This window comes from Leopardus geoffroyi, chromosome X (genome assembly GCF_018350155.1).
Source record: "Leopardus geoffroyi isolate Oge1 chromosome X, O.geoffroyi_Oge1_pat1.0, whole genome shotgun sequence".
Lineage (NCBI taxonomy): Eukaryota > Metazoa > Chordata > Mammalia > Carnivora > Felidae > Leopardus > Leopardus geoffroyi.
The window spans coordinates 102,030,514-102,043,273 of NC_059343.1; the positions used below are offsets into that span (position 1 = coordinate 102,030,514).

The window sequence follows — 12,760 nt, forward strand, 5'->3', positions numbered from 1 at the left end:
ACTGTGTATCAGGCTCAAAGTTAGTATGCAAACATGAAATAAGGTGAGGAGAGCTCACACTTAAATTGTTAATATGTAGGCTCACCTGGGTGGCTCAGTCAGTTAAGCGTCCCACTTTAGCTTAGGTCATGAGCTCATGGCTCATGAGTTCGAGCCCTGCATCGGGCTCTGTGCTGACAGCTCGGAGCCTGGAGCCTGCTTCACATTCTGTGTCTCCCTCTCTCTCTGCCCCTCCCCGATTCACGCTCTCTCTCTCTCTCAAAAATAAATAAACATTAAAGAATTGTTAATATGTAAATAAATGTACTTAAAGCCACTTGAAAATTGGGCAATCTACAGACTGTGCAAAGATCAGCCTGAGCCTAGCCTGCTGGAACATGTCACGATTCTAAAGCATTAAATCTTGTCCCTTTGTTCAGCAAACATTTATTAAGCACCTGCTCTATTCCAGTTCCTGTACTAGCTGCTGAGAGCACAGGAAAAGAAGGTCTCTCATCTTGAGATGTTCCCAAACTAGTAAGGGAGATGGAAATACAGAGATGATTAAAATGTTATGGTTAGGTTCTCCAGAGGGTGCTATGGGAACCCAGAGGAGAAGCACCTAATAATAGACTGGAGTGGAGCAGGGGTGGGGGGGGGGGCGGCAATTAAAGAAAAGTTCCCAGGTGGGATGGTGGGGAACCGCAACTGACATTCACGTCATTGAAAATAGACTTCCCTCTGATTCTACTTCTGTTCACCAGAAGTTTTCATCGTGGAGTCTCGAATCTCCTGGACGTACCTAGACTGGTGTCCAATTTGTCTATTGTGTTTAAATACGCTAGATCTTTAGAAATATACAATCCTTAACGAGACTTGAAGCCTTGCTATTTTCGGGAATGAAAATGCCAGTGTGTCTGCCCGACCTACCTGCTGTCCTAGAATTCAAAGCTCAGAATGGAGTGTCAAGAACCCTTCTTGCATCACAGTGTACCCCAGACAGGCTAAGCAATTTCTATCTCAACAAGGAACTTTTACTTTAGCCGGAAGTGTGACATCACCTTCTCCGCAAGCCTGAGCTAACAATGGTGCTTAGGTTTGTTGGGTCAGTAGAACAATCATCTTGTCTTCAGGAAGTCACATTGGAGCCTTTCTCTTTGAACGAGAAGCTCATTTTGCCATCGGTGGTGAACAAGCTCCCTTTCCTTTCAAAAGATGCTCCCTAATATTTGACCTCAGTTCTCGCTTCCACAGCACAAGCCCATTACCACTTCTGACTTGCTAAATAGCTTGTCACTTTCTGTAAGTAATAAAAAAGTATTCTATCCTTTCATCCTAGGAAAAAGAGACAGATGCTTTTCCTTTGAAGCAAATGGCTTGACCCTTACCAGATGAATCATTCCAGTGACTTATATTTATAGAGGGTCTTGCGTGCAATGTCCCTGAACCATAAAATAATTGGTGAGGAAATCTCTCCACCTGGGAGGGATGGCCTTTTATTAGTTCACAATACTGGGACAGACCCAGGAAAAATTGTGACATATGTGAATCTTCAGGTGGCATCCCCCATGGGTGTCCAGGCTCTTCTAGTACCTCTGTCTTTCTTATCTAGTACCACGTACCCCTGATTCCTTAGACTTCACAAATTTCATCAGTGTATGGTTTATCCCTCCAAGGCCTGGCTCGCTGCTTACGTGTAGCTGGGCATAGGTCAAATAAGAGGAGAATCCACCCCTGTTACTGTGGAGGCTGGTAAATAACACTCTCAAGAAAAAGAACTAAATTCATTTCAATTCACAATAATTATCCATATAGCCCGCAAGTATTACAATGCATACATACGACGTGCCAGACACAGTTCTGAACGTTACATGTGTAGAACTCATTTAATCTTCCCGCAACTCTAAGGGATAGGTACTAGTGGGATTTCCTATTTTACAGATGGGGACACTGAAGTGCAAAAGCAGTAGGGAGCACATCCAAGGTTATACAGTTAGTAGGTGATGAAGCTAGAATGCGAATCCAGGAGCTCCAGAGCCCCTATTACTGAAACCAATGTATGTTATATTGGGAATGCTAAGACACAGCCACAGCCCTCATGGAACGCATAGTTTAGAAGAATGCATTATGCTAGTTAAGAATACCCTCAGGCTACTCCCTGGAGAAGAGACTAATGATAGAAATCTCACACCCTTGAAAAAGTGGTGGTAGGGCCTTCCCAGGATCATATAGGTAACTGCCTATCATCCACTCAAAGCTTCACAAAATGCCAGAGAAGAAATAAAGATCCATATGGACTTGATCTGGCGGATTGAGCTCAATGACTCAAGATAAAAGTTCTCCAAGCTTCTAAGATCTGTCAGCGGACCTCATCCCAGAGACCTAGAAGGCAGTAATGCGGTGGTATTTTAAAATTTTACATTTTTCCTTCCTACCAGGTACAAGTACAAGGAATGACCGGAAACATCCAATTTGACACTTACGGACGTAGGACAAATTATACCATCGATGTGTACGAGATGAAAGTCACTGGCTCTCGAAAAGTAAGTAGCCAAAACAGATACACAAAGACAAAGTCTTTCACAAGGTGACAGCACTCAGGTGCGAGAAAAGAGATGTTAGAAAACACATACAAAGCAAATTCCCACACATCATTTTTGCCTTTCTGTTGGCAAATAGTATAGATACGCAGAGTTGTTTTGCAATCAGAGTGTTCCATCTATACGCATTCTGAAAGGAGTGTTTCCCTCAGAGTCTCTCCTATAAAAGTGATAGACTTGGGGCACCCGGGTGGCTCAGTCAGTTGAAGTCCAATTCTTGATTTCAGCTCAGGTCATGATCTCAGGGTCATGGGATCAAGCCCTGCATTGGGCTCCACTCCCAGTGTGGAGCCTGCTTAAGATTCTCTCTCTCTCCCTCTTTCTCTGCCCCTCTCCTCTGCTCGTGTGCATTCTCTCTCTCTCTCTCGCTCGCTCGTTCTCTCTCTTTCTCTCTCTCTCAAATAAAAAATAAATAAAATAAAAGAGACTCAAGAATTATTAACAGCTTCTAACAATAGAGGGAAGGAATCACAAATTTTACAGCATGTTGTTATTTAAACAAACTGCCAAGGTACATACAGTTTTAGCAAAAGAATCAGAAAGTAGGTACCTCTCCAGTAGGTATCTTTGCCACCTCACCCCCCTGCAAAGGACTCTGGACAAAGTACCTTTCTCTACAGCTAACTTGTACAATGATCACTTTGCTTCTATCATACTAATAGTTAAGTTAGGCATGAAATGAGGATTTAGCAGCCATTTGATAAAATCCTAGAATGTAAAATAGCTTGGGTCATTTCTACAGGACACTCCTTGGTTTCCCACCCTCACATCCTAGCTTTCCCACAGTTCAGAGCAAAGCACTCTTCTGCTGTATGAGTTTAAAGGGGAACAAAAGGCTAACCGTCCTACAGTGGGCTGAATTATTTTACAAAATACCACTAAAGGCGAAGTGGGGATGGGAACCCCAGGATGAAGGTTTGTATCACAGTTGGGTTCCTGGTGGGGGTGCCAAGACAGAGGGAGACAGGACATCAATGCTTGGAAAGCTCCGGTAACTAAAAAGAAAGTTTTATTCCACAACAGCACTTGAATTTCATGCAGTACTTTTTGAGTGAAAAAAAGGCAACCAGGTCAAATGTCTGCTCTTTCTAGGCTGGCTACTGGAATGAGTACGAAAGATTTGTGCCTTTCTCAGATCAGCAAATCAGCAATGACAGCGCATCCTCAGAGAACCGGACCATTGTAGTGACTACCATTCTGGTAAGTACGAAGGGAAGGTAGGTGGGCTTTCTGTACAGCAAGACTTCTTTCTGTAAAGCATTATTCAGCCAGTACAAAAGACCTCAGTTTCAAGCAGTGAAAACATCCAACAGGTCAGCTTAGGAATCTCTCAAAGTACCTTGCTATGATCATGAACAGAATGTCTTTTTAAAAAGAAAAAGAATGTGGGGGGGTGGTGCCTGGGTGTCTCTTTCAGTTAAATGTCTGACTCTTGATTTCAGCTCAGGCCATGATCTCATGGTTGGTGAGATCAAGCCCTGCATCGGATTCTGCGCTGACAGTTGTAGAACCTGCTTGGGATTCTCTCTCTCCCTCTTTCTCTCTGCCCCTCCCCTACTCTCTGTCTCTATCAAAATAAATAAACTTTTTTAAAAAACAGAAAAAGAATAGGAATTTGGGACAGTTCCATGTATCATTCTCTTGCCACCCCTCACGCATGTGCACGCATACACACACACACACACACACACACATATACACTCACTAAAGGATTGAGGTTTCATCTGGACTTGGAATCTAACTTTTCACCATGGGGGACACAGCATTATGTGAAAGAGAGAGTAGGTTAGGGCTCTAATGTTAGGTCTACCACTAACCTGTGTTTAACTGTGCAAGTCACAACTTCTCTGAGCCACAGGTTACATTTCTTTTAATTTATGAAATGGGTATCATAATGTCACAAGACTGTTTCAAGGCAATATTCACCATTTAAAGCTTTTCTGCAAAATTCAAAGCATGGTTGACACGCAAGATAGTATTCTCATTTAGTTTTAAAGTGTTTTTTCCAAAAGCTGGTATGTTCTTACTACGTGAAGTACAAACCAGGGTTGAAAATGAGTATAGCCCGAGGTCTGACGATGTAAATAAATGAATGGAGATTTAGCTGAAGTTTACTTTTGACATGTAAACAGACATGTCAAATCCTCATTTTGTCCTAGGTACTGTACTAGGCCGTGAGGATGTAGAAACGAATAAGCCACAGACCCTGACCTCACAAAGATCACAGTGGTTCTTAAGGGCTTGCCTGGGCTGGCTGTGGTTCCTGCATGGGAAATCCTGAGAAATCAAAGGCAGTTCACCTTCATGTAAGAGAAATACCTCTACCCGGTTTGCCTAAATCAAAGGCTTTACAAGTGGAAACTGGTCCTGCTTTCAAACCCTCGAAAAGAACTTAAATCCTTCTCTACATCTTTAAATCATCAGTTAGGGACTCCAAGGAATATATAGCCCAGCGAATAGTCAGTCTATTGAGGTTCCTCTGCTTATTAAGCAAACATTTTGTAAAGGCTCTCTTCACACACCAAACCTCAACAGGCACATGGTGGGGGGACAGTTATTACATTCATCATCTCTTAGAATAACGTGTAGGGGTAATTCTTTGATCTCCCTCTGGTCCCTAAGGAATCACCATATGTAATGTATAAGAAGAACCATGAGCAATTGGAAGGAAATGAGAGATATGAAGGCTATTGTGTCGACTTAGCCTATGAAATAGCCAAACACGTGAGGATCAAATACAAATTGTCCATTGTCGGCGACGGGAAATATGGCGCAAGGGATCCAGAGACAAAAATATGGAATGGCATGGTTGGGGAACTTGTCTATGGGGTAAGTCTTTTCAACGCTATTTTCACTTACTTCTATGCTTTCCACTTATCAATGATAGAGGATTTCATTTTCAGTTATTCAATTGTAGAGTTTTCATGTGGTCTGTAAAAAAAACAAAAACAAAAAAAACCATTGTCTTCTCCAATTGACTTCTGTCAAGGTAGGATTGTCAATAACACCATTTGGGCAACAGGATTATGTGGCTAAAAGCAAAGTAAAATCGGGGAACTTTATTTGGCAACATTAAATACAGCCTGCCCTCTACTGAAAATCTGTCCCTTCTGTGTTCTCCGCATCAGGCAGCAGAAGTTGCTGCCTCAGCGACTTTGCCTACACAAACGGGTCACCTTTGCTCACTGCTCTCTCATCTCTACGCAGCGACCGTGTCCTGTGTTCTACTCTTCTCTCAAATTCAGACACATTCTTCATCCCACTATCATCATTTTAGTTAAGGTTCTCACCACTTGTCGGTCATTTAACTGATTTCCCTGCCTCTACTCTTACCCTGGCAAATCAGATCTCCACATTATTGTAGTTTCCCACTTTAAAAATCAGGATAAAGGGGCACCTGAGTGGCTCAGTTGGTTCAGCATCCGGCTTCGGCTCAGGTCATGATCTCACAGTTCGTGGGTTCAAGCCCTGCGTCGGGCTCTGTGCAGACAGCTCAGATCCTGAAGCCTGCTTTGGATTCTGTGTCTCCCTCTGTCTCTGCCCCTCCCCTGCTCATGCTCTGTCTCTCTCTGTCTCTCAAAAAATAAAATAATTTTTTTTTTCATTTTTTAAAAAAAAGATAAAAATCAGGATAAAATTCCAAGTCCTCAGCATGGCAAGGAGTGTACGTCATAATCTGGCAACTACCTACCTCCCTAGATTCATCTTGTACTCTTTCCCCTTAGAACTCAATGTTCCAGCTACTGAAAAGTATGCGTTGCTCCCTAAAGGTCACTTAGGGCATCCCCAGAAGTACCTGTGCCTCTCTCAGTCAGCTAACGCCACCTAGCAGTCCTCCAGAACTCTGATGTGTCCCCACTTTCAGGAGGCCTTCCTGAATGGGATTACCATTTACCCACCCGCAGTCTGGTTAGATACCCCTGCTTTTTGCTTTCTTGTAGTGCTTTTGAACCTGTGTTATAATGATCTGTTTACAAGTTCAGCTGAACTTGCCCCAACTGGACTATGAACTCCTTGAGCACAGAAGCCATATCTGATTTTTTTCAATATCCCAGAGCATGGCGCATAATGGAAGTTCAACAAATAATTGTTGGATGAATTAATAAAGGAATAGAATCGTTGTGCTAAGGGCTTGCCCATGGGCCAAGTACAGAAGAATTACACTGATAATTAGGGCTTTCAGAAGGGGTACAGCTGTATCTTCAGAGCTCTGCAGTGGCTTTACTTTAAAAGGTTTTGGCCTCTGGTTGGGAATGTCAGATCTTGGGCCGCCCACTGAGGCATATAGAGACAGGCAGAACTGGGCATAAGAGCTGCCCATTGGGTGAACCAGTCACTAGAGAACTAACCCAAGTGTAGATGATGGCAGCAGATGTTTAGTTATCTCTGATATTTATTTTCATCACAGTTGGTTAACATACAGTCTTGTATTAGTTTCAGGCGTACAATATCGTGATTCAACACTTGCATACATCACCCGGTGCTCATTGCGACAAGTGTATTCTGCAGACGTTTAGATCTAACAGACAAGGATTACTTGCAATGACTTGCCTTGCCTAGACAGCAGGTTAGGGGAAGGCAGAGGAATCTAGAGGGTGCATATACTGAGATGAAGTTGGCAAGAAGAAACCATCAAAATTAATTACTGGAGTGAGGGTCAAGCTAAGGACTGGATTGGATGAAGTTCAGATGGGAATCAGCAAGAATAAGGTACAGCTGTCCCATCAGAAGATAGTACTGGGGTCACTAAATAAGTTTTTGGAACAGGTCCTCAGGAACAAGTACAAAGGGAGAAGCTCGTTGCTAAAAATAAGGGCGCAGAAAAGGAATTAAGGCTTAAAATGAGATTGGACCTCAAGTACCAAAACTAGGGCACCATCCTCCAGTCAGACAAGGAGGAAGGCAATTTGAACCTCAGCCCCCAGCTATGGGGCTGGAGCCAATTATCTCCCGTCTTGGGTCAAGGTTGGCCCTGGGAACTGGCGCAGGGCTGAGTTGCAGATGAGACTCAAGTGAACTCAGTGATGAGAAAGAGAAGAACCTGTAATGCCAGAGACAGGGGGCTGAACAAGGGGCAGAGCACCTGTCATGCTTCCTAAGGACCCTGAGAAGCTCTGAACCATCTTGACACAACTCTAACCTCTTTATGAGTTGGCAGTCAAGTCTTCTTCTCTTTTCTATCCCTCATCTCCCCAGCACTCAGGCTCCAAGAGGTCCTGTCTTGCTCACAGCATTCCCCCGCACTTAGCACATTACGTGGTCCATAGTAGATCCTCACTTTTTGTTCTAACGAGCGAATGCCTGGCACACAGTCATGCCCAGGCATTATTCATTAAATTTAGCTCATGGTCGGAGGCAATCTTATATCATTATCATTATTTATTCTTATTATTAGCTACCATTTGTTGCATATTTCCTAGTTGCCAGACCCATTGCTAAATGCTCTGCAGACATTATGTAACTTAATCCTCATAACATACCTTCAGGGGAGATGCCATCATGTTAATCATTCTACAGATGAAAACACTGAAGCCTAGAGAGGTGAAGGTGAAGTCTTATGCCAACACCAAACAGCCTGTAGTGACACAGTGATTTGGACCCAGGTCTCTGACTATGAAGTCCATGTTCTTTAACCATTGCCCTAGACTGCTCAACAGCTAAAGTGTTATTTCACACCCATCCCATCGTAAAAGATAGTTGAAACTTGTTGAAAAGCTTTTGGTGCCTCTGCTTTCTGGGGAGAAGCCTGGCCACAAAAGCATGAATTTCAGGTGTCGATTTCTACCAGGCCAGAATAACTGACGTGAGTTCTACCAGCCCATTGTGACTCAACAGCCAGAGCTGTCTAGTGTCTCAAGAGAAAACCTGTCACATTCTGTGAATAGCTGAGTGCCCTCCTGGCAATGAGCAAGACATTAGTCCCAGTGATATAGAGCAAGATTTCCTGACACTGTTTGGACAAAGACCCAGCTTTCCACTGGGTTTTGGCTTCTCTTCTGGCGTGTCCCCTGTACTACACCCACCTAATCTCCACATTCTCTCTCTGTTTCCAGTGTGGGTAAGTGTGAGTGAGGGAGCTTGAGAATTAGAGAGTCCCTTCCTTGTTGAGTGATTTAGAAATCAGCTCTTCACTGCCAAATAGGTAAAAATTCTTCTGAAGGAGCCTTCCCTTCTATTCCCTCCAGTTCTTTCTACTGAAGACAAAAGCAATAGCTAGGGAAGTCTCTCATAGGAATATCCTCCCTCCTCCAACCTAGAACAAGTTTCTGATGCCTTCTGGGATAATAACACAAGGTGATTCCAGGGAATTGACAGCAAACCAATTGCCGATTTCCACTTTCCTCTAAAACCTGTGGCTGTGAAAAATGGATGTTCTTGTCATGCTGGAGTAAGACCTCTCGGTGAAGGCGGATGCTCTCGTAAGCTGAATGTGTCCTTCTCTTCATTTAGAAGTTGTAATCTTTCAGCACTGGGAAGTTTTCCACTTCTCTTTCAATGATAGAAATGGAGAAAAGTGAAAACATAGGCATTCATTTCTGGCAGGCCTGGGCTCTTGTAGTTTGCAAGTTGCTTAAGAAAAAAAGGGGGGGAGGAAAACTAGTTGTTGCAATGAACATGAAACCTACACAGATAAGCACAGATTTATCTTTAGGGAATTTTCTCTTCTGCTTTTAGCATGTAAAACAGATCAGAGTAGGAAAAAAAAAATGAAGACAGGCAGAGATGAAAAAAGCTTCGCAAAGAAGATTTCAGTATCTACCACAAAGTCTCCAGAAAGAGTCCAAATGAATTAAATTTGTTTAGGAAGAAAGAAGCCAATCAGCCTCTTTTCAGATGATTCCTAAATGGGTTTTTTCCCTCTAAAGAAAACCAAATCAAGGTTGATGTTTGGGGCACCTTGTATTGCTAAGAAGGCTATTTTTGAAACAAACGTCAGTAGGACACAATGTGCCCCATTATGTAAGCTCTTCAGAACATTATGGACTTGAAACTGTCCACCTGCTTTTAGCAGTTTTGATTTTGAGCTGGATGTCTATAACATCACCACCTGGTAATTGTCCCCAGCTTAAATGGCTTACAGACCACAAGTTTTTATGGCTCCAAAATAGCATGTGTTGTAAGAGGACATTTAAAAACATTTTGTAGCTAACAGGGCTGTTAGACATCTTTTAGCCTACCATTTCAGTCGTTTTACAGATAAATATTGGGATCAGCCAGGAATGGCCATTAGAACTGCCATTTGGGTAAACCAGGCAACCAAGCCCTGATGGGATGACAGAAATAGTGGCGGGAATTGTGACAAGGTCGCAAAATTGCAAAGCTTGGCAGAGCTTGGACTGTAACTCAGGTTTCTTGACTCCTGGCCCAGTGCTCTGTGCACTGGGTCACAATGGCTCAGTTTACTAAGCTTGCCAGATTATGGGAAGATTGGTGTTATATCAGATACAACATCCCCATCTGCCTTCAAGGGGGTTGCAATCTAGTTGGATTATGAGCTTCTCCATCCAAGATACCCATTCTGCTTACCTGTGGCCTCCAGAATAATGCCATACACATCTCTAGTTATCACTTGAAATATCTGAAAACCCAAAGCAGGCAGCTGGGGGTTTCTGCCCTTTGAGAGGAGATATAATCTAACAGAAAAAGAGAGTCAGGGAAAGGGCTGGAAAGAAATCGAGGTTCTAATTGACAAAGGGTCGCCTGCCAGCAGGCAGCTGCTGTGTTCCTTATGTTCCCAGCACTTAGAACTAAAGATGAAGATAGGAGGGAGAGAGTTGCCTTGGGAAAGGCCAAACCACTGCCCATATTGGCACCTCTGGCTTAAAAGAGAGCAGAGAGCTTGGGGATGGAGATGGGGTCGGGGGGTGGTTGATTCCAGGTCGCAGCCCCCGGGCACCCTCAGACCCCTTCACACTCCCAGGACAAATGGCAATTTTATAGATGCTATTCACACTGACATTTCTCTACCTAGAAGAAATTATCTCTTAGGTTGTCACTATCCTAAGATAGATTCATTTTCCATTAAGAAAGACAGGAAGTCGATCTGTCCTTCCAGCTAAAAGGCGGAGAAGCAAGGGTGCAGTAACAGACGCCAAATATTCTTTTCTATTCTTCAGGTGATTACACTGGGCTTTGGCAGAAGGGCTGATGGTTTGATAAAAGTGCCCCTCTCTTTCAAATGATGTGTGTGCTCTCTTTCAAATGCTCCAGGAAGGAGCATTAATGACGCGCGGAGGTCTGCCATTCTGAGCAGAGAGGGTGGGGAGTTGCCGTTATGTTGGCCTCCTAAATCTTTAACTTGCCTCGAAAATGACTTTCCTCCTGGTCTGCGTGCTGTGGCAGTTCCAGGAGAGCTAAATGGGTGTTTTCTGACACTACTTCCCGGCTCCTCCCATTTCCCTTTATAACCAGCTTGATTGCTCCACAGACATTATGCCAAGCAGATCTTGGGCCCTGAAATAACTGACCATAACAACATCCTTTTCACGTGGAGGAGGGGACAGTGGCGGCAGAGGGCAAGGGCCTCTCCATAGCTGCCTGGGAGCTGACAGGACAGTTCTGCCGCGCTGGCCCCACCAGGCATACAAGAGACGGGATGGGTTGCTAAGTCCCCTATCCGGCTGGCTGATCACTAGCTCCTTCCTTTCTATTGACTGAGCCTTCTTCCACCTGATTTTTGCTATTCCTTTGTCTTTTTCCGGCCATAATAGGTTTTGGGGTTTTTTTGTTTTTGTTTTTTTTTTAAGATTCAGCATGGGAATTCTCATTTTGGAGCCAGGTCCACATCAATGAGGCTTAGTTGAGCACAGATTTAATGTTATTCTTCATTGAGAGAGCACCCTCCAAAAAACAGACTAACACCGCCTTCTTTGAAAAAGCTCCTTAGGAAGAAACAATTCAGAAAAGGTTAAAAAGCTAGACGGAGGGAAAAAGCCAAGTGCCTGGGGGGAGCAAGTTCTTTCTGTTGTCTTCTGTGACTTCAAAAGTACTCCTACTAGGAATGGCGTCCTTTGAGAATCTGTTCTTTTGCTGCGTGTTCCTGGGAAACAGACGAGAAGCTGTGTTTTGTCTCTCTAGCCACTTCTTGTTAGTGTTTAGCCGTGCTTAGCATCTGCTGGCTGTTTGTTGCTGAGATGTTGGGGTTTTTCCCCCCATAAAGGGTGTCAAAATTCTCAAACTCCTTTCTTTACCTGCTTAAAAAGAACCCAGGTCCCCTAAATTCAATCCAAAGTGATTTTCTCACCCAAATGCCCCTTATTTCTTCCTTCCAAAACGAAGAAATGGCCATTTCTCTTAGAACTCTCAATTATTTAGACTTAAAAAAAAATCAAGAAAACTAGTTAAATTAACTAATTAAATTCAAATGAGATCAAATGGGAAATGATACGAGAGGGGCATTTGCATGGAGGTCGAAACACATTGTCAAGGACAGAAGGTGGCTTTATCTGTGATTTCTGTTGGCGCACCAAGCCTCTTTCTAGCTGATTCCGACTCTCTCAGCCAAAAAAAAAAAAAAAGAAAAGAAAGAAAGAAAGAAAAGAAAAAGACCCTCTCGCTTTCTGGCCAATTCCATTCTCCTCAGTAGCTTTTGTTTCTAAGATCAGGTCTGGCCCCAGGCGAAAGGGTAAAACAGGTAAAAAAAAATTGCTGTTTGGCTTCCCTCTGGTTATAAATGCAGAACTGGTGATTCAGGAGTCTGCAGCTAGGAGGGGAGTGTTGAAGCCTTAGGTGATGATCCTGAGGGGAGAAAGTGAAGGACAGAGCCTTCAAGGAGTCTTGCTTATTACTCCACAAACCTTCATCGGATGTCCCCTAAGCCGGCCCCAGGAGTAGACTCTGAGGCTCCAAAGGTACGCCTCGGCCGGTCAAGAGAGCAAATCCGGGAACAAATGCCAGAGAAGGAACATGCCATAAGGTAGGAGGACCCATGGTCTTCAGGGTCAAAGAGCCAAGGAAAGAGAGCACATCGTGCAAAAGGCTAGTGGGGTCACATAAGCAGTTAATGTCTGAGGGAAGGACTTGGAATTTGGTGACCAAGTATATAGTTGAAGAAGCGATGTCAATAAATCGGAAGGGTGGGGAGTAGAAGGTAGATCACGGGTGTTTTATAAGGACGAAGTGGTGTTAAAAATCAAGACATGGTAGGGGCGCCTGGGTGGCGCAGTCGGTTAAGCGTCCGA

General features: G+C 43.7%; 1 protein-coding gene and 1 long non-coding RNA gene across 9 annotated transcripts in view; one reads left to right on the forward strand and one right to left on the reverse strand.

The window, feature by feature from the left end:
* Positions 1–12,760, forward strand: part of GRIA3 (glutamate ionotropic receptor AMPA type subunit 3) — a 268,559-nt gene that overhangs the window by 186,537 nt on the left and 69,262 nt on the right. For all 7 annotated transcript variants that reach the window (XR_006711071.1, XM_045472567.1, XM_045472565.1 and 4 more), the window contains 3 exons: positions 2,418–2,522; positions 3,672–3,779; positions 5,202–5,408. Coding sequence is in view for 6 of the 7 variants with exons in the window: in XM_045472567.1 (XP_045328523.1) it covers positions 2,418–2,522; positions 3,672–3,779; positions 5,202–5,408 (420 nt within the window). In the remaining variant the exon portion in view is untranslated. The remainder of the gene's footprint in view (positions 1–2,417; positions 2,523–3,671; positions 3,780–5,201; positions 5,409–12,760) is intronic.
* Positions 1–12,760, reverse strand: part of LOC123595191 — a 162,024-nt gene that overhangs the window by 88,381 nt on the left and 60,883 nt on the right. The gene's annotated exons all lie outside the window — the stretch shown is intronic.